This window comes from Myripristis murdjan, chromosome 8 (assembly GCF_902150065.1).
Source record: "Myripristis murdjan chromosome 8, fMyrMur1.1, whole genome shotgun sequence".
NCBI lineage: Eukaryota > Metazoa > Chordata > Actinopteri > Holocentriformes > Holocentridae > Myripristis > Myripristis murdjan.
In genome coordinates, this window is record NC_043987.1 from 18,431,087 (window position 1) to 18,452,357 (window position 21,271).

The 21,271-nt window shown below is 40.6% G+C and overlaps 1 protein-coding gene across 1 annotated transcript in view; it reads right to left on the minus strand.

Moving 5' to 3' along the window:
* The window catches only part of LOC115364031 (ras-related protein Rab-26-like), a 61,805-nt gene extending 45,891 nt beyond the window's left edge, over nucleotides 1–15,914 (minus strand). The window contains exons 1-2 of the mRNA XM_030058441.1: nucleotides 15,636–15,914; nucleotides 11,708–11,818 (exon numbers count right to left, since the gene is read on the minus strand). Of these exons, the coding sequence (XP_029914301.1) occupies nucleotides 11,708–11,818; nucleotides 15,636–15,824 (300 nt within the window). The 5' untranslated portion in view covers nucleotides 15,825–15,914. The remainder of the gene's footprint in view (nucleotides 1–11,707; nucleotides 11,819–15,635) is intronic.
* Nucleotides 15,915–21,271: the final 5,357 nt, after the last annotated feature.

Sequence of the window (21,271 nt, forward strand, 5' to 3'; positions counted from 1 at the left end):
TATGGTTGAGGGACATGGAGAATGACAAGTGAAAAATAAAGGTCGGTGCAATGTGAGAAAGTATTTAAAACATCCATCATACTTTGACTTTTAAATGTTAATATTCAACTAAGTCATTCAACTTTTGTTGTTCACGTTCAAGTTCATGTTGGAGCTCCAAGTCACTGTTTACAGTCTCAAAGGACTTTGAAGGTCTATGGTTTACAATGAACAAAAAAAGATGAGTGTCTTGAATCCTCATAGTGGGCAAAGAAAAACTCCCCCCAAAACCTCAAGATAATATAGGAAAAGAGGAGAAATCTTGAGATGGACCACAGAGAGAAGCCCCTTCTGGACCAATCAGGAGGTGCCAACCAAGTGGGAAAATTGTTATTATTTCATATTTCATATTTAATTTCAACCTTCAATGTAAATGTTCAGTTTGACTTTTAACAGACCATCAACTTTGTATCAGTAGCAGGTGACCTTCCAACTTTGCATTAGTTAGGGTTGCATTAGTTGCAGTTTGGTTGACATCAACAAATTATTAAATTGATACTAGGGTTGGGTTGGTGCCAAGTTGATAGAAAAGTTTGTGCTAAGCTGAACATTAAACTGGATAGTTCAGATAAAGTGTAGCTGAGACATTCTCATAAATTGCAAAGCCTTAACTTTTGACAATTTATTTTAAGACCTTTCAAAACTTTTTAAGGAGCTGTAGATACCTTGTCAAAAACACAGAAATGTAAAGTTCAGTCAGACATCCTCTGCACACCCCGCACCCTGTGAATCAGACACACTGGTTTCAAATAAAACGATGAGTCATCTGACCTGCCTTTTGCCAACACAAAGAGGGACACAAAGACAGAACTCGAGCACAATGTCCTGCAGCAACATGGGTGAGGGTAAATATCTAATTAAATTTCTCAAAGCAGCATCCTCAACCTCTCCACCTCCCAGCCTTGGTTTTAACTCTGTGATTAAATCCATGATGTCAGCCTCAACGCTGTTTCAAGAGGATATTCAACAGCTGGGTGTTTCACAATCAGTTGGAGCAAAACTTAAATCAAAAGAACACGAATGGACCTCCTTGCCCAACTGCATCTAGTTCCTAAGGCCAACTGGATGAGTAGCAATGATTATATGATGACTAATGTTCACTTGTTGCATGACTTAGTCTCTCAGCGTCACGTTGTCCAGCAAGGATGACTTCATGTTCCACTGGGCAAAGCGCCTTCTCATAAAGCTTTATTTATATTCATGGTTCAACATCTCAAACAGCAAAACATATTCTACAAGTCAGAAGTCAGAGGGCATGGAGGAACATAGACACAAGAGTTTGAGTCTTTTCCAGCCAGAGCTGAAAGACAAAGGAAAAGTGATTCATACCACAAATGTCTTCATTCAATCTCTTATTTCAAAGTGCAATCACCAGGGACGGGTTGGATAAGGATCAGGAGCCAGTCATGCACGGCAAGCACTCTGCAAAGGACAGTGTGTGTGTGTGTGTTGTGTGTGTCTGAGTGCATCAAGTGGCTTCCACACATAAACAACACTTCATTTCCTTGAAGCACAGAGTTATCAGCCTGTTTCTCCCTCACATTTTTTTTTCTCTTTTTCTCAAGTTTCTGTAAGCAGTGGCACAAACAAGGGAAGTTAAAATGAGAAATTTGCAGCGTCTATGCACACCAACTTCATCCCAAAAAACATGGCGACAAGTTTTGTGAAAGTTTTTTGGAAGTTTTATTTGCCAGTGATGATGTTAGAAAGACAGCTAACATTGTGTAGCTACAATCAACAAAGAGAGAGAGAGCAGGAAAGAGAGACATAGAGGGGGTGGGAAGAGAGAGCGAAAGACAGAAAGAGAGATGTGTGGGTCTCTCCTGGCTCATTAACAGTTGCCACATCAGTCAAGTGATGTTATCAGTGGGTGTTTGTGTTTTGTATATTGTGGATGTTTTTTTTTTTTTTTTTTTTTTACTTTACTGAAAGTGCGAGTGAATGTGTAACTAGCAACGGAAACTACACCGACATCTCATGCTATGATTAACAAAAGCAATGCAAATTGGAAAAAACACAGGCATCCCTGCAGTCACACAGTAGAGATGACGTTCAAAGTCCAGCCACCTTACCAAAGCGCCAGAGAAAGAAGCACAACCACAAGAAGAAAGGCAAACTCTTAGAAATTCCCTCTGCATCCATAGCCATCTCTTTTCCAATTACAACATTATGTTACTTCCCAATGTGTTTCCCATAATACCTCATCATCTCCACAGAGAGGCTGTTAAACTGACATATTGCCATTTCCCCCATTCTCATCCTTGGTTGAGAATAGGCTCAGCTGAGATCAGGGAATTGACTATCCAACCCATTTGCAGCCCATTGAGCTGCTAAGCTGTTATCATTGCTATTGACCACACAATGACAGGCTCAGTCCTCCAGTGCTACCATGAAACTCTATTTGGTGGCGCTAAGCTAAGCCTCAAAATCACAACCTGGGATCAGTTCCTGGCAAGGCATTAAGAGGTCAAAGGCCATACAAGAAATCAATATTTCTGAAGTTTTGATGATAAAGACATACAACGCTGAAGCAGTGAGAAGCCACCTTACACTGAATTGTATATGCTGACAGCAAAAAACATATTTACTCCAAACAGCTGCTGTTGCTTCCATAAATGCGTCGTTTCCTGTGATTTTTTTTTTTTTTTTTTTTTAAAAGGAAATGAGATTCACAATGCACCCCCCCCAAAAAAGAGGCTGTAACTTGCAGATTACATTACCTTAGTTATTATGTTTTTCTTTATATAATTTGTTTGTATTCGTTGGTTGTAGCCCAGTTTATTTGTTAGTTTTTTATATTTTATGTCTCATATTAGTAGGGCCACCCGACAAGTTTTTTTTTTTTTTTCAGGCTGCTGCTCAAAGAAAGGCAGAAGAACAAGCGGTGGTTAAATGGCCTGATGCATTCCAACAGTTTTGAGATCTGATGTGAATTTTTGATGTAACGTAAAACTTGTAGCCATACCAGACCAATCAAAGAGCTTAATTAAAGTTTTACTGTAAATACTTTAAATATACATTTGTTTTTATGAATAGACATCCTCCTGCTACCCATCAGCTGAGTGGAATCATTAAAATGTAATCTATGCAGGGATATGCTCAACAGCTCAGTAGAGCATATCCCTGCATATATCACATTTTAATGACTGACGCTGTTGCATATGTGCATTTACAAGTTTGTTTCAGTGTGGTTTCCTGTGCTAATTTCACATCCCCGACTCCTGACATAATGCTAACATTTACAGCTGATTCCTCCACTCTGTGGCTCAGATAATGAGACCCTTCCTGCCACATCTCTCTTAGGCTGCTGCCTTTGGTTTCTGCTCCTCGTCCTCCGCACCGAACACTCCCATACTTATCCCCTTGTGAATGCACACCCACATCACTTGTTATGAAGAAAATCCTCTGCATTGCCTGCATAATCACAGCAGACATATTTGAATTGTTCCGTTTATGACATTCATGATAGATAGATGACAAATAGTTATTATTTATGGTTGTTGCCACATACAGCATTGGGCAATTTACCCAGGACAATGAAGGACATGTGGCCAATGCTGTGATGATGGCTTCTGTGGCTACTTAATAATTTAGATGCGTGTCTCATAATGGTATAAAAGTACAAATCTCCTCCGTAGAGAGGAGAGGAAGTGTAGTCAGACGTGCTGTCTCTCTACTGAAAAGACAAATCCTTCTATCAGTGTGTTTGTCTTTGATCAAGGTTGAAGCTCACTCCCTCTGGCCCAGTGATTAGCATGTTAGCATTAGCATGGTAGCCTTGTAACATGAAGTGTGAAGGTCAACCTTAGAGCATACAGTAGGCACACAGTGACAGCGTTGTCTAACGTTTGACTTTGAAAAGCTCTAACGCCATTAGAGCTTTTCAAAGTCAAACGTTTTGAACTAGCACCTCTTTCGAGCCAATCAGTGTAGGGTTTTTAAACAATAAAAGCATAGTTCCTCTAAGCTTTGGATAATCAGACAAGTGTTTTCCACTTGTGTTTCAGTTACAAGAAAATCAGCTTTTAATTATATCATCCTCATTAGACCAGTTCAGTTTGTCATGATGGCTGCTTGTGCTTGGAGCAAGTAGTCGTAGCCTTCCTCAGTTAGAAATGATTATGTTTAAATACTCCCCGCTCCCAGGCCAATTAGTGTATTTGGCAGCGTTTTCTCAGTTTGAGGCTTTTCTCGGTTTTGCCAAAATTTAAAGCCAGATGGACGGACAGAGCCTAATCCATGGTTAGGACAGATTTTCGAGGGACATTTGGGTCCTGACTTCATGAAGAGGTAAATCACAAAGTTGCACAACTTTAATCATCAAGTTTCTTGTTGAATATATATATATTTTTAAGAGAGCCTCACTGACAGAAGTAATCCTAAATAGGACAGATAACAGGCTCTTGGAGTCTCTCAGCCTTAGGGATATAACTTTGCGACTGAAGCTTCTAGAAGTTAGTAAAGTCTGTCCTGTCCTATATTTGAACTAGATTTCAATTACCCAAATGCACCTGTGTAGATTACCATGATTAAGCCTTTTGGCCTCAGCTGCCTCGCTCATACCCTTCCTAAAGTAGGATACCTCAACCTTCAGCACTCTCAGTCAGCGTTATGCTTAATATATGAATTGATATATGAAATACATATGCAATTAAACACCTTTGAACCCCACCCTTGACAAAAATAACAACAAACCCCAGCTTTATTCTGATATGGTTGCTCTTCCATTGACCCAATCATCCATATTCAGAGACACCCTCTGTAGTGCAGCAGTCCCAAGGTAAATCATTGACATAAAGATCCTGTACAATGCAGAAAATGAACAGGGTGAGATGGATTAGTGGCCAGGTTTGACTATTGTCTCTTAAACCTGCCAGGTACACTTTACGAGCCACTTCTAGACAGTCCACAAAGTAAATCAAGTGTGAAGGGAAGCACCGTTGTGATGTGTCATGATATAATGAGTCACTGTCCTGCATAATAAGATGCAAGGGACCTATCGATATGCTCATGGGATACATTATTGGATCTGTGGCTGCTTCATGGGACAAATTTAACATGGCTGGACACATGTCGATATGGGATGAGCTACTGCACATTATGTTCCTGCGGGCAGGGGCCGAGGGAGGGATGGTCACCGAGGTCAAGGGTTTTCACGCATCTCAATCAGACATGGGGATGAAGTGTCAGTCTCTCATCACACAGAGACACAAACACATTTGGCCAGACACCACACACCAGGTAGACTGCCAAGAACAGCAGTGTTTCGTTTTCCTGCCTGAATGCACAGATGCAAGCGGGCTGAGCAGTAAATAGTCTTGACTGAGACGCTCACAGTGAAAGAGTGCACAGCAGCGGCAGTAAAAGTCAACCTCTCGACAATTCTGCAAAAAAATCTGAGGAGAAGCAATAAATGCAACTCAGCGCGGTGACCTTGCCACGTTACGCAAATAAACCGACCAAGCTCAGACCGGAGACAGGAAATAAAAGAAGAAATTACATTTTTAATGATAGATTTTTACAGAGCTTTTAATAGCATTTTAATTCCTCACACTGGTCCAGACCTGGAATAGCCAAAAACCATTCATGTCACAAGCATCTTTTGAAGTCTAACCTCCTGAGTCAAACAGGGAGTGTTTATCTTGTCCTTAGGGCAGAGAGTTAATCTCTGGTTGCATAAGGAGTCTGTCACTCGGGGTGCACTTGTTTCCCACTAGAGGTGAACAAGGCTGCTCTCCTTCCCACCACTGAATTTACGACAACAGAGGGATTGGAGGATTACTTTTCTGCTGGTGTGATGAAGCGAGGTAGATTGTGGAGAGCGAGAGGGAAGAGAGCAGGATTTGTTTTTTCAACACTTACATCGGAAATGAGCGTAAGGCCTGTTGGAGTAATGTTGTTAATTGGCTTCCTTCTGAATATCTTGGCCTTTCTTCTTCTCCCTTGTGTGATTCTCACTCCTCCCCCCTTTATCTTCATCTCATCTCTCTCACTGTCTCTCTCTCTCTCTTCCTCTTTTTCGACTCTTGGAATATTTTCTGTTCAAGCTGTCGTGTCCTAATAGGGCAAGTTTGACCCTTTCTGCTCATTGGCTGACACAATTAGTTGTTTTATCAACAGACAAAAATTGGATATTTGATTCCCTGTCTTATTCATTTATTAAGATTTGTTATCTGTTTTTCATAGCATAGCAATTTCGTATCATTACATAGTAAGTACTTGTCAGACTAAATTAACAATTTTAAGACGTAATTTCACCTCTGGTAAGTTGTGATGGGCATTTGATATTTTGCAACTGACTGAATAATTAGTCAAATGAATGAAATGATCAATAGATGAATTGATAATAAAAATAACCTACAGGCCTGACATAAGCCTCCCTCTGGATGATATCAGCAAATATATATAAATAAATATATAAATAAACACTAAAAATACATAAACAAATATATATATATATATAAATGGCATAAATTCACTTACTTCCCTCCAGTAAGATTTGGTTGAAAGTGAGAAAACTGTTTTCCGCCAGCCACAAGATTTATAAAGTGAAGGACAAAAACATATTGTTTTAATAACATACACACACAAAACATTGACTTGCATACCGTAGAGGAAAGTGGCAGGAAAATGAAGCAAACTCAAAATATGATGGATGTGAACAATTACAGTATGGAAGATTGAAATCGGTCCCTGTCTGTGAGAATCTTGCTTGAGGCACATTGAGATAGATTGGCTGAAATGTCATTTATTTCAAGATATTGGTAAGTGTATTGATAGGATTGGTAGCCAAATTCACTACATCTGCTGGGGCTCTGAACCTGGTTCAGAAAGTGATTGACTGCCATGACTTTGTATGCAATAAAGCAGGCTTCTCGCTATCCAACAGAGAGCACCAGGTGTTTCCATAAACTCAGATAAAAATATGGAACAAGTCTTTGGCTATGCCTCTTGGGTCTTCACTTTCTCACTCTCTCTCATGCAAACACACACAGTCACACCATTATGGATAAATAAAGACAAAAAATGCTGGTTTGTTTATTTCCATTCACAGCTTTGTTTATTGGATATGACAGTGTTCTCACACCCATGAAATAACATGCAAACATCAGGATTATTTATGAAGTCTGTCATCACAAAAGCATCCACGACATTTGTCATGATGCACAGACAATTAGGCAAACACCACTGGGGCACCTCTTAGAGCAATTACTTTTTGAAATGCCAGCATGGACCAATGACATGTATCTTTCCATTACACTTGATTAAAATCTGATCAGCTATGTTTGAGATATTGAGTGTGACATACACACAAATAAACAGATGTTTTAGTGCCCAACCTGAGGGCCAGTGAGTATAATTTTGAAAACTGAAATGATACAATATAAACAGCTTGGGTGGAGCACTTATACTTGAAGTAATTATAAAGCATGATATGGCTATTCTGATGCATTTCAATAATAAATAAATAACTAAATAAATAAATACACAAATAATGGAACATTTAAACAAAGGCCTAACAAATGGCAACTATATATACCTCTTAAAAATCCTCTTAATGATTTAATGCCTAATTTATTACTACAACTGCATACAATAACAAGTGGAAATATCTTAAATGAGTAATTGTGCTGTGAACAATGGCAACTATAAGCAAAAGCAATATGTGACCTTTGTGTGCCTGTGTATGTGTGTACTTTCATGTTTTATGTGTGTGTGTGTGTGCGTTTGAGTGTCTGTCTGTGTTAGAGACCAAACCATATTTCACCTCTATGAAGTCAGCAAAGTAAACACGTGATGCCATTAGCAAAAAACCATTTAATAGCGAGCTGAACTATAAAGAACACATCAGAGGCGCACTTTCTGTGCAGCAGCGGTGATGGCTGCAGGAGTCATTTCCGCCCACCTGCTGCCTTTCACCTACAGTTTATGACCTTCTGATTGAGGCATAAAATCACCAGCGGCTCTGTCTGTCATGAGCAGAGCACTTCACAGGCCAGGCAATCAAGCTCAAAGACGAGCTCTGCTCCTCGCCTATCCCGGTCACCCGTCTCTTAGCATGTCGGTTAACACCTGCATTATCATTGAAACTGATTGACTGGTGACTTTTCTGCCTCAATCAGAGGCAGACAGAATAGATGAAAAGCAGCAGGTGGTTGGAATGGCCTGCTGCTACTGACTTGAGCACTGGGAATGCAAGCTCGCCTTGTGGTTGCTGCCATCAAGCCATGTTCATACTTCTATAATCTTAGGTTGCCATAGTTTTGTCAGGAAAGTTTAAGGTTAGAGTAAGGATTAAGGATGGCCGGAGTCACAACCTCTACCCTTGTTTGAGGACAAGAAAGGGTCCTCCAGCTACAGGCTTCACCTTGTGACCCCAAGACTGTGGCTGGCAGCTCCACATGTATCAGAGGGGTAGCACAAGGTCATCTACACCCTCTTGAGCCCAACAGTAGGGAGCAGCAGAGACAAGGGCCATATACACATTGAGAAACAGACATGATTAAATTGGGAAAAAATGAAAAATTCTCTCTCTATGGGTACTGTGAGATATGTCATCATGATGTTGTAAAACTCATCTTGTAAAAGTGAGGCCTGTTCTTTATTAAGCAGTATCTAATAAAAGAAAAAAAAAACATAAAAAAGGTTATTGCTGTGGAAATTTAACTAAAACTATAAAAATTCACATTTTAGCTGCAATTTTCCATAACCCTTTTGAACATGAAGGAGATAATATGGTTCTTCATGCCTGGACAGCTTACACACATGCCAACACATAATCTGGTGATTCATAAAGTGCACTGTAGTATAAACAGTGCTGCTATGTGTGCAATACACTATAACTTTTTTTTGACAACTGTTGAATTGCTAGCATGAATCAGCAAGCGGTTGGGAGCCAAAATGTTATGTCTATATGTTATCACCACAAATCACTTTTTCTTTGCACCCATTTTCTGTGGAATTGTTGCTTCATGTATTTTAAGTCTAACAAGGCAGCAGTGCAGCTCTGTAATCCTGAGAACATGCTGAGGCTTTAACAAGATGAGATAACAAAAAACAAGAGGGGGAAACACAGCATCTCACTGCAGCTTTGAAGTGGGAATCAGATCAAATCCCCATCTGAGGCAAATTGCCTGTTTCCCACCATCTAAACAGACACAGAGTTGCCTTTCCTAAAAATATCCGTCAATCCCTGCCTCTCTCTTTCTCTCTCTCCCTCATCCTTTTTTCTCCTCCATACCCCTCTATGCAAAGACTGATGCTGAGGTCTCAGGCTCTGATCCTCTCAAACAAACACCCAGACAGATGTGTGCACTCACATTAATACTCCACATAATACATAATTACCCTTTTTTCTTTTGTGTGTGTGTGCATCTACAACTTTAAACATACTTGGTAACATCATGAATCATGCAAAGTATAAAACACTGTTGTTCACCAAAAAAAAAAAAAAAAAAACCAGAAAAAAATTCCACGGTGTTTACTTCCTTGTTCTACTCAACAGGTTGTTGCTGAGCACACAAAAACAGCTAAGCCATTCATGACTTGTGATTAAGGATGGCTCCTTACCAGAGGCATATGTTTATTTCATCCCAGTGCTAAAAAAAAAAAAAAACTGACCCGCTTAACAAGAAATCATACAGAAGAGAACGGACGCCTTAAGGGTGATGATGACATCGCTCGCGTCACACAGTGCAGTGCCGTACTGCAATTAAATAATAAGTCAGGATGACAAAGAGCAGACTAAGCTGTGAACTCTAAGAGATTTAGACTTCTTTCCTCCACTGGTCATAAATATAGCAGGCAGAGAAAACCGAAGGAAGACGGTGAGTCTCTGCTTTGCTCAGATAGGCTCAACTGTACATTGTTACTGAAGATAGTGTTGCAAGTGCCATTACATAAGAAAATAAATCAACTGTCCATCCACCCACACACTCATCTACCCACTCTCTCTCTCTAACACACATACACACAGGGGCAGCCCATGTCAGTATACTGCCCTTGTTAAAAAAGACAAATGCTGCAAGTGCTAGTCAAAGCGTGACAGTGCCCCCAGTTTGATCTTCTCTGCACCTGCTCCACTATTTTAAGGCATGTGAACAAATGGGTGGTGGTGGGGGGTCTTGACAGCGAGTGACCATGACTACTACACAACTTCTGTTCGGGCCCCAGTGGATGAGGCACAGGGCATTGGACTTGTGTAGCTTTTGGTAGCTGAAGCCATGGAGGAGGGAGTGCAGATGAGCGAAGGAACCAAGTGAGCTCAATTACATGCTGGACTCTAATGATCTGACAGTGTTCATCTTCAATTCACCCCACAGCGCTGAACTGCTTGTAAACACACATGATGATAGGTGCATGAAAAATTCCACTTATCTTTCATTAGTTTAGATCAGTGGTTGTCCATCAGAGCCCTGCTGGTTCTTTATTATACCTAATACTTAAATTCACCTGGTGTAATCATTGGATTTGTTGGATAAATGGATTTATGCACAGGGTGGTTATATTTTTCAAGTGTTTCTATGTAGAGTTTCACGCTGTCACAACATTATGATTCATCTAGTGCTATTCATTCACACTTTTAAGTGCAGCAGCCTTATTGCTTTACGTTTTTGTGACTTTACAATATCTTTTTTCAAAAGTAAGTAAAATATCTTCTCTATTTTATTATTATTTTTTTTTGTCACAGAATTTAACACTCAATTTACTGCACGCCTCTCACTAAACAACACAGTTTAGTCCAACCAGCTCCACCATTGCCCCACTGAAGGCCGATGGGGATGTGTTTTGCCAGAAACTACAATTTTGCCCAAAAACAACTCCTGGACATTTCAGGTGTGGTAAATGTAGTGCCTGAAATACCAGCAAGTCCCCAACATACGCAAGTACTGAGATGATACTGTCGGGAAAAAAACAGGTTTGATCTATCTGATTCATTTAATGCAAATGAACTGGGCTTATTATAACTTTAACATTGGGCATTTTTATTTTATAATTGTTCAGGTATACCTTGATGGAAATAACGGATGTACACTGTCATTTGCACACTTTATAGACATAATGAGAAAATTGCCCTGACTAGGCCTCCTGATTAAAACTCAGCCAATACCAGTCATTAAACTAATCACCCCACTGTTAGCTAACCTGGCCCTGTGCAGTGGGCTGCTGGAGGCCTAGTGGCAGGTTAACTGCCTGTTTCTGCTGCTCTCGGTGGTCGTCCATCTCAGCCTAATGGACGAGCAGACTGCACACTCACCCCCAGGGGCCAATCAGAAAAAGTTGGTCAAGTTCTTTCCTAGATGTATCCCTAGTTGCCCATGTGGGACCATAAAACTGGCACATGAGAACCATAGTTATCATCGAGGGAGCCTTTCAAAATGAAAGCATGTCAAACTAATTTAAGAAATCAATATTCCATCTTTTGAGACCTCTAACACATGAAATACTCATAGCTCTGGAGTCTATAGAGATACTGAATAGCTTTGCTCAAAAAAGCCAATTACAACTTAAAATAGAGATAGCCCCATTTTGTGAAAAGTGCAGAACATGCATGTGTATGTGTGGGGGATTTAGGTGCATGCATTAGTGTGTGCGTGTATGTGCATGCACACACACATGCATGCAAATGAGCCTTTGTTTGTTTTTCGGTTCAATAATTTTAACTCACCCTGAAGTCGATGCCCACAGTGGAGATGAAGCTCCCTGCCAGGAAAGCTCCATCTTTAAAACGGACCAGCAGGCAGGTCTTTCCCACACCAGAGTCTCCAACTAGCATCACCTGGACAACAAAGGTGGAAGACGAAACTCAGCCAGCTAGAGCAACCAAAGCAACAAGCAGAAAAAAGTGCATGGCAAGACCAGAGATATGACAGATCAAAGTTCAGCCAAAATGAGCATATGCTTCCAAGTCTAGCCTGGTCGATAATGACAAATGTCAGTGGAACCAAACTGGAGAAACAGGCAGAGAAACGTAGGAACACATGTGAGATATAGAGACATGAGAGAACATGAGTGTGCTGGTCAAGCTTGGCTGAGCAGCTGGTCATCTGTTTGTGTCTAATTGTTTTAGCCTCATTAAATCCAGATCATTTGGATCATTTAAATTGAGTTAGTGTATTGGTCCCTGGCTGGTAAAGATGAAGTGTGTGTGACTGGGCATCTGGTTGGGTTGCCCTTACATTCCGTATGCATATGTGTTTCTCTGTGTGTGTTTGGTATGAGAGAGAGAGAGAGTGCATACTCAGGCACACACACACATACATCCAAACAACTTGCTTGCATGTGTCTACACTTATGCCGCTGACTTATGCGTGGTTGAATCCTGCTAAACAGAAAGTTATGCATTCCTCCTTTTATTCCGAGCTGTGATGAAGTTAAAGGTTTGATGTGATTAGTGTTATCAGGTTAGCTGAGGCACTGTGGGCCCTGGACCAAGGAAATCAGAAGTGTCTAGTGGGTGGGGACAGAGAGGTGAAGATGAAAGAGGGAAGATTAATTATTTGATGGATATGACTGGACTGATGCAAAATGTGGCAAAGGAGATACTGTCTCTGAATTTTCACCCTCTGTTCCCCTTTACTCTACCTTTTTTCTTTAAGTACTTCTTTTCTGTCCTCACCCTTTTTTCTACTCCAAATCAATTCTTCTTCTCTTCTCTTCCCAATTTTTCTATTCTGCCCTATCTTTCAGCCAGCTCTACATCATCTAAATGGGAGTTAGCAGTGGGCAGGATGTACCTGACCTGTCACTATTAATCATAGTGTCTGCCTTTACATGCGTGTAAGTGAAATACAGACAGTGCAAGCGCAGAACAGCAGCAATAGGCCCGTTTCCACCGCCGGAACTTCGGGGTAATTTTACGGGGTCGGGGCCGTTGTCGCATGTCTCCACCGCCGGAACTACCCCGAAAGAGAGAGTTCCTAAACCTTTACAGGGGCTAAAACACGGCCCTGCCTCGGGGTAGGGACTCTGAGCGGCCCCGAAAAACTCCTGGGTTTACTCACAGCGCGATGTGATGTCAACAGAAAGCAGGCGCTTTAGCAGACGTTAGCTAACGCTAACAGGCTTTTTTAACAACACGCATTTTGATGCCCCGGTCATGGTCACGCAACCGCCCGGTAACTTTACAGGAACCTTCCTCCTACTCGGCCCTCTCAGTGGAGACACGGCAGTTGAGAGGGCCGAGCGAGAGGACGTTCCTGTAGTAGCTCCTGCCCCCCAAATACTACCAGGAACATTTTGGTGGAAACGGGCCTAATAAAACAATGCACTGCTAAGTTCAATACAGCATTGTGTCAGTTCTCATTAGATGGTGAAATCCAACATATTGTCCTATTAATTATAAGTTTTACATGTCTCTGGACTATCAGAAAAACAGGTACAGTGCAGGTCTCTTTCTGTACTTAAAGGTACACTTAACAAATCTACCCTTAAGGGAATGTCAGTGCTCCTGCAGGTACTAAATGTATGCCTTTTATGGCCCTGAGAGCAGTAGATAAATACTATAGACATGTCACAGTACCAAAATTTTTGTAGTTGATACTAAAAAAAAAAAAAGAAACTGTGATATCTGATTTGTTTTGAAACAGAAATCCCATTCAGCATAACCTTGTTTTTTTTAGATTTTGTATTAACATTAACAAGTAAGCAGATTTTTTTTTTTTTTTGAAATATTTAAACATCAGGGCTACATTATAGTAAGAATATAGTTAGAAGTGCAACCCAGCCCAACATGATACTAATTTTAAATGAGAGGAACTGCACAAAATACCCTGTGTATTTCTTATCAATAAAGAAATGTGATTTGGATTTCAGTCTTTGAGCTGTCTTGCTAGATTGGCTGTGCTTCCTCTTTTTGAGTCAAATGCACATTGCCACTGTTTGCAGGTTGGCTTATGAGGATCAGCAATGCTGTCGTTATCACCTGAGGTATTTCCAGATTTTTCCAGGCTTCTTCTACTTTTATTGTTGATGAGTTTTAGCAAAGGCTGTGAGGCTTTTTGCAGTAGCCATGCAGTCTGATCTTGTGCTGGTGTTGGTGCATTCACATGATTCTGGAGTGAATCTCTGGAGATTGAATTTCTGGAGTGATTCTTGTGAAATCTCTCTGCATCAGTCTTCTTAGAAAATGCTTTGCCACTTTAACAAACGTCATGGTTTGTAGCTGCACCAAAGTACACTTTTGCCACAGAGATACTGTCATTTGAGAGGGAAAACAGACAAGGGTATAAATATGGATCATGCCTAAGGGTATAGTATTTATGCTTTCATAGGGTTCAGTCCCAGCGGGAGAAAAAAAAAAAAGTACCATTTGTACCATTGTTGGTACATTCCTGTGCCATTTTTTTGGGGAGTGTTAGGGTCTAGGAACATGTGGTACTTGCTCCTGTCTGATAATTACATTTGACACAATAAAGTTCAGAAAGAAATGAACAATTTCAACCTGGTACTGTCTCACATACTTGATTTATTTTAGTCTTGCAGCCACTGTCAAACACTACAGCAAGACCCAAAGACACAGAGCAGGCTATTATAACTTCAGCTACTTAACCTCTGATTTAACAGGCGCCTTAGCGTGGTTACATCCTGAAAGGTTTAGAGTACACTTTCAAAAGTGTGGTGATGTGGCAGGAATAATTAGTTCAACTGTTCTGCAAAAAAAAAAAAAAAAAGAAAAAGAAAAACACAAAGCCATCTTCCAGCCACATCAAACAGCTGCTTCAAAGACATTCTGTGGGTGGCACATGCCCCTTGAAGCTATGTTGGGAGTACAGAGCGGATCTGTGTGTGTATGTGTGTGCTGTAGTGTAAAAGCTTTAAAGCCCTGCAACACCCGTGTACCTGGGAGAAAGGGAGAGAGAGAGAGAGAGAGAGAGAGCGAGAGAGAGAGAGAGAGAGAGAGAGACTGCCAACTGTCACCACTTGACTGTGTACACTGTCAACTACAACCCCATGTAAGTGCCAGCCACATCAGACTGGTGAGGTAAACAGTACTAAAATTGCCCACCATTAAGAATAGCTCAGTTAGTAAGTCTGCAAATGTGTGGGTGCATAATGTGAATTTGCAGTCCAAAAAAAAAAAAAAAAAAAAAAAAAAAAATGGTGAGATTTCAAATAGCCAATAAAACCATTATAACCAACACGTGCATTGAATCAGTTTCCCAGGATGAGCAAACGGTTTGTTTTACATGTTGCATGTGCTCGTCTCCATGTTGTGTAGGAGTTTATTGATTGTCTCTATTGACACAGCTGGTGTCAAGGGCTTGCTGCTCTTGTAAACGCCATGCAAGGAAAGGTGAGCAGCAAAACATCACAGGCAAGATTAAAGGAGACGACACTTGCACTGACTGTAGATAAATGAAAGAAAGAAAAACAAAAGGGTAATGTGGACTAATAACCTGACAATATTCTCTATGATAGTGCCCCTTTAAATTTCCCATCTAGGAACTTGTAGCTTGACGGTGATGCTCGCCTCTAAAATGTAAGCCTTTAAACGACCGCTGAAGTTGTTTTCCACTTATGTTGGAGTTGAATAGTTTGTTTTACCATTACGCCATGTTTTAGTGAACCCATACAGGTGTGTCCATGTAGCTCACCTTGAAGGCGATGTCATAAAACTCGCTGCTGTTGCTGATGGACGGTCTGCTGGGATGAACCACGCCGTTCCCTTGAACGATGCTGGCCGGGCTGCTCTTCACAGCTTTCCCGTTGCCTTTACCGGTGGGGCTGCCCGCACTCGGGCTACTGGTGGCAGCTTTGCCTTTGACAGCCTTCTTACGAGACATGTCTGGCGCGATTACAAAAGATTTCAACAGTCTTAATCGATTTATTTACGCAAAAATTCTGCCTAAAAAAAGAAGCACAGCGTAGGGTGGAAAAGTTGCAGCCGCGTTGAAGTTAAAATAGCTGCCTTTTCACCTGCGCGTTGAGCGCATGATCCTCGGCACCGCTCTCCCAAAAGTTGCAAAGTGAAATTGATTGCAGAATGTCAAAAATGAGCTCTCATCTCCGCTATGTAGACGCTGCCGTGGTTGGTTTTTCTCGTCTCCTCTTGCCTGCTCTTCTCAGGACCACAGCCTCAGCTCTACGAGCGCCTTGTAGTGGCAACAACTACACGCGAGGGGCTGCAACAAAACTCCACCTTGCGAGCGCAAAACCTGCAGACTGGGGCGCTGCACCCGGGCTTGTGGTTGCAAAGCGTGAAGTTGCACGCCGGGAAAGGCTTCTATATCAAAAACAACCAAACCAAATTTAGCCTGTTATTACAAAACGTAGTAGTAAGTAGTTAGTCGTGAAAAAAAGCCTCAAAACACTGTCTTAGAGTTATCTGTTGTAGCTGTATCTGTATCTACCTGTTTGGATTGGTGACTGGTTTCTGTTGGTAGCTGTTGGAGATGAGAGTGTTGGAGGGCACGGGTTGCTGTCCGTGGTGCTGAAATCAGTTGGCAGACAGCTCTGTATACTATATGTGGAAGCAGATTTTCTTCAATCTGAATAGTAAAACCCTAACCGGTGCTGGGCTGAAACGTGCCAGCCTCAACACTATATGTACAACAAAGGTTACACAGAAATGCTTTTGTCCACAAGGTACAACTACACATTTTTCCATCCGTATGTGTAACCCTCTGTCGACCCTCTTTTATATGGATACAACGCACATTTTGCATATTATGTATATAAGCCACAAATTGACATTTTTCTCTCACTCACATTTTCCACATTCTCTTGTTTGTGTATTTTGCAAAGGTCTCGATATTTTTTTTTTTTAACGGTTTCCCATTATTTCATGCTACATCCATTTCATTTTATCATTTCGATTTTCATATCGTGCATGCATTTATTTGTCTCAGTATGTTAATAATTTTACGCTCACGTGATGATGTATGATGTTTTCAATGCCTTTCTCCATTATTTATTCATTTACTTATCCTATTACTGTTTTGCTGCGAAGACCCAGTTTCCCTGGGGGTATCATAACGTTTTATCTTATCTTATCTTATCTTATCTTATCTTATCTTATCTTATCTTATCTTATTCACTTTAAGCCTCAATAAGAAGTGTGTATCTAGTTCGAGGCCAGGAGGCATTTAGTGAACTTTGAAGAGTGGTTGATAAGTCAACAGTTAATTCTGCTATTCACCAGATTTGCAGCTCACGTCTACTAAATTAAATGAATGCAAAGCCAGGACATGGGCATTTACATGGGAATTTCCATACTGACCCTGTTAAAAACCCGTACAGCCATCCCATTTCATGAAATTTACAGAGTCGGATAAGGAGAACACCTGTAGAGTGGGCTGGAGATGTGATTTCGCCAACACACCACAAGAGGGCAATATAAGAATACAGGATAGAAAGTGGGAGTAAAAAAGAGGGAGGTTGAGATATTTTAAGATGATGGTCAAGTTCATCTTATCTTCATGTCAGATTCTGGGGTCTGAATGTCTTTGTTCTTGTTTAGATTTGGGCTTGTTCAATTCATTTGAATTTCCCTTGTAACACAGGTCATAACCCCACATTTCAGACCATGTTTGTCTAAATAAGCTCATATATCATTATTCCTGTCTAGATAGGATGGGCATTTCATTTTTGGGCTGTTTTAAAATGCATGCTTGTTGCCTAAATAGCACCACAGCCTCCTTACATGTTGTTGATCACTTTAATTTAGTGCACACTGTCACTGTTATCCTGGATGATGTTACTAACACCATAAAGATTTTTTTTTGCACATTCAGTTCTGTCTCATCTCTTGCTTGTGGTTTACACCATCACCGTGCCTTACACAAATTAATGACCTACATTCAAATGGTCCTGTAGAAAGCTTGAAGGAGAGTGTTGGAAAACAAAACTCAACGCCTTCTGCCTTCTGTCTTGTGCCTTTCCTGGGTGGATCCAGGAATTTTCACGCTTAGATGTCGTTAATAAGTGAGATTTGCTTTTCATTCTGTATGTCTGAACTCGCACAGACACCATTCTGCTCATATTCCACTTTTTCCCAAATATTTTTTTTGTGAAGATTTTTTTTTTTTCTCGAAGGCTGCTTAAGATTTATGATACACACCCTTCTCCATCAGAGCACCTCACAGAGTCCACTGCAACCTCATGTAATTTAAAGAAATGTCCTTTCAAACCCTCCACCATATGGTAGATTCATCCAAACTTCCAAGCTGTATCCTAGATCCCATTCCTCCAAGGCTTTTTAAAGAGCTGTCCCCAATACTGCTATGTCCTGAAAATCATTAACAGGTCACTCAGCTCTGGTTGTGTTCTCCTTTAGATCCTAAAGTGCTGAATAATTACACCATTCTTCCCTTTACATCTAAACTTCTAGAGAGGGCTGTAGCCACCCAACTTGTCACAAACCTGTATGATAACTTTGTGATCAGCTGCTTTGTGAGCACTGTCATGGCTCCAGTCATCCTTAACATTTAGTCCATAACAGGTCTAAATTTTCCCCAGTTAAGTTTGATGTGCGTCCGGGCTTATTCCTTGGTCCATTTTTACATACACATGTTACCGCTTGGTGAAATCATCTTTACATGTAGCACAAACTGTTATTGTTATGTTGACAATATGCAGCTGTAAATAGGCAAGGTAAGGGAAGGCAAGGCAAGTTTATTAATATAGCACCTTACCATACACAGAGGTTATTCAAAGTGCTTTATAGGCAAAAGATAAGGAAAAAGAAAATTAATAAATAAATATGCGTAAAATAAAATAAATAATAGTCAATTTTACACACACACACACACACACACACACACACACACACATGCACGCACATACACATATACATTTTAAATCCAGTAAATAAAATAAATAAAAGTACCATGAGAGCAGATATCTGTGAAACCCCTACAATCATTCTGAACTTTATAATCTAACTTATGCACACCCTGTATTTGATAAAAGAAAAAAAAAAAAGTCAGACAAACAGCAAAAACTGAGGTACTAGTTTTTCAATCTGCCAAAAACAGACATCTGTGACAGGGAGACTCAAAAGCAGAAATCAAGGCAGGAGGCACAGGCAGATGTTTCAACAGGCTTTACTATGTGCAACAGGTAAACAACAGGTACAAACAAGCAGCTCGACATCAGGTGGGCTGATAATCAAGCAACTGCCATCAAGAGAGCTACGATAAAGCACTGAAACTCAGTTGGGGCATCTGTTAGGACATCAGCAAATAAAACATCTTCTGTAAGAAATGCACAGAACAGACAGAGAAATACAGAGAGAAAAAAGGTAGATAGGGAGAGTGACAGAGAGAGAAAAAAAAGAGAGACTTGGACCCTGAACCCTAAACCTTATTAGCCACACAATAACACTTAGCACCTCTGTAACCTTGCTGTTTTTTTTTTCTTTATTAATCCCTGTCATGCAGCAGATCATCAAGGCTATCACCACCCACCTGCGCCATACTGTCAAATCCAGCTTATCCTATCAATGATCGATTCAGAAACCCTAATACATGTGTTTCTGTCATCTAGGATTGACTAATGCAATGCTCTTCTTCTCCAGCCTGCTCCAGTCAGCTGCCAGAAGCCTGAAAATTGTGCAGAACTCTGTGGCTAGAATACTAACAAAAACCAGACAGCATGGCCATGTAACAACCATTATTTCCCCACTGCACTGGTTATCAGTACCAGCTAGAGCCAATTTTTAAATCAAAGTCTTACTTGGTAAGCTTTAAATGGTCTGGTACCATCATACTCTTGCAATACTATTAGTACATATACTTGTTTAATGTTGAAAGTTTAGCTGTAACTAGAACTTCAGCTGTGGCAGAGCATTTGTCCAAAAATGTTCAAGTAAGAGAGGCTGATTCTGTCTCCTTCAAATTGGGTTAGTTATCCTTAATCCTGCGAGCTGGTCCAGCAACAATAATGACACAATACTTTGGACTGCTATACTTGTTTCATTCTGTTTTACTGTTGTCTTAAATAACATATCCACATGTATTTAGATGAGTTTTTATATATTTTTTTAATTGCTCTTGACACTCTGTACATTGATGTGATCACCTGGCTCTAAGCCCACAGCAAATGTAATCCACAATTTAAACATAAAACAAGTCACCGTGTATAATCTGGGGGTGGTAAGTGGATATCATTCTGTCATGATGTCCACATATTGAATGTAATTCCAAAAAACAAAGAACAGCAGCTATTGTATGCTGATTAGACTGTGATCCTTTGTGTCCAGTAATGAGATGCTGTTTTTGTTTTTCCCATCTGTAGCCTAGTTAGGTATGAAATATGGAATTAGTGTATGACACCACTGCCTTTCTGTTCATTTGCCAGATTGTCCAGGCTCATTAGAAAATGTTCAAAGCTTGTAGTCCAGCCTGTCGAAGAGACTTTATTTGCAACAGGTGGAAACTAGCTTGCATTACCTTTGACCTTGCCAATGTGCAGCAGGGATGATGTGCACTCTGAAAGAAGCAGCTCAGGACCCATCAGACTAATTTTAATAGACTGAAAATCCTAATTAGCTGTTGAAATAATACCTGAGTTCTAAAACAGGTTATGAATTGTATGCACTATGAGAGCTGACTTACAATGCAACTATTGTACTAATATAAGGAGGACACACACATGCACGTTTTTAAGGCACATGTATATTTTAGGTATATTTTTAGGTATATTTTACAACTGCTATTTGTCACATATTCTTTGTAGTTATTTTTTGATATGACATTTACAGTCATACACTTAAAGCCTGTATTATTCCTTTTCAAATTATTCAACAGTCAAACTAAGGTTATTGTACATTCTTGCTCAAGGGCAGGGAGTATCTCTCACTTGAGCCCAATGTTAACCCAAGTTCAGAGGTTCTGTTTCAGATTTGATCGTAAACATTAAATACAGCTGAAGTGTCTCTGTTTTTCATCCCCAAAACTGCTGTCCGTCAGCATTTTTCCAAAACCCACCTAACTTAACGCAGAGCGGAGAGTGGTGTCATTGGTTGGAGGAACTGCAGACCCTAAAATCCACCAACCCCCCGCGCACAGCTCCTCTCGACAGCTGAGATTCGTTCTGCCCCTAAAGCAGCTGTCTCCCGTGGCAACAGCTGGGCATTTTGGAGGGAATAGGGGACGAGGAAAGGTGAGGGGGGGCGGCTTGGAATCCACCCCTGGTTTCAGAGAAATTAACAGCCTTGTCAAGATGAGTTAAATATGCTAGTGTGCTGTAAGGACATGATGTGCATGTGTGTGTGTGTGTGTATGCCAAC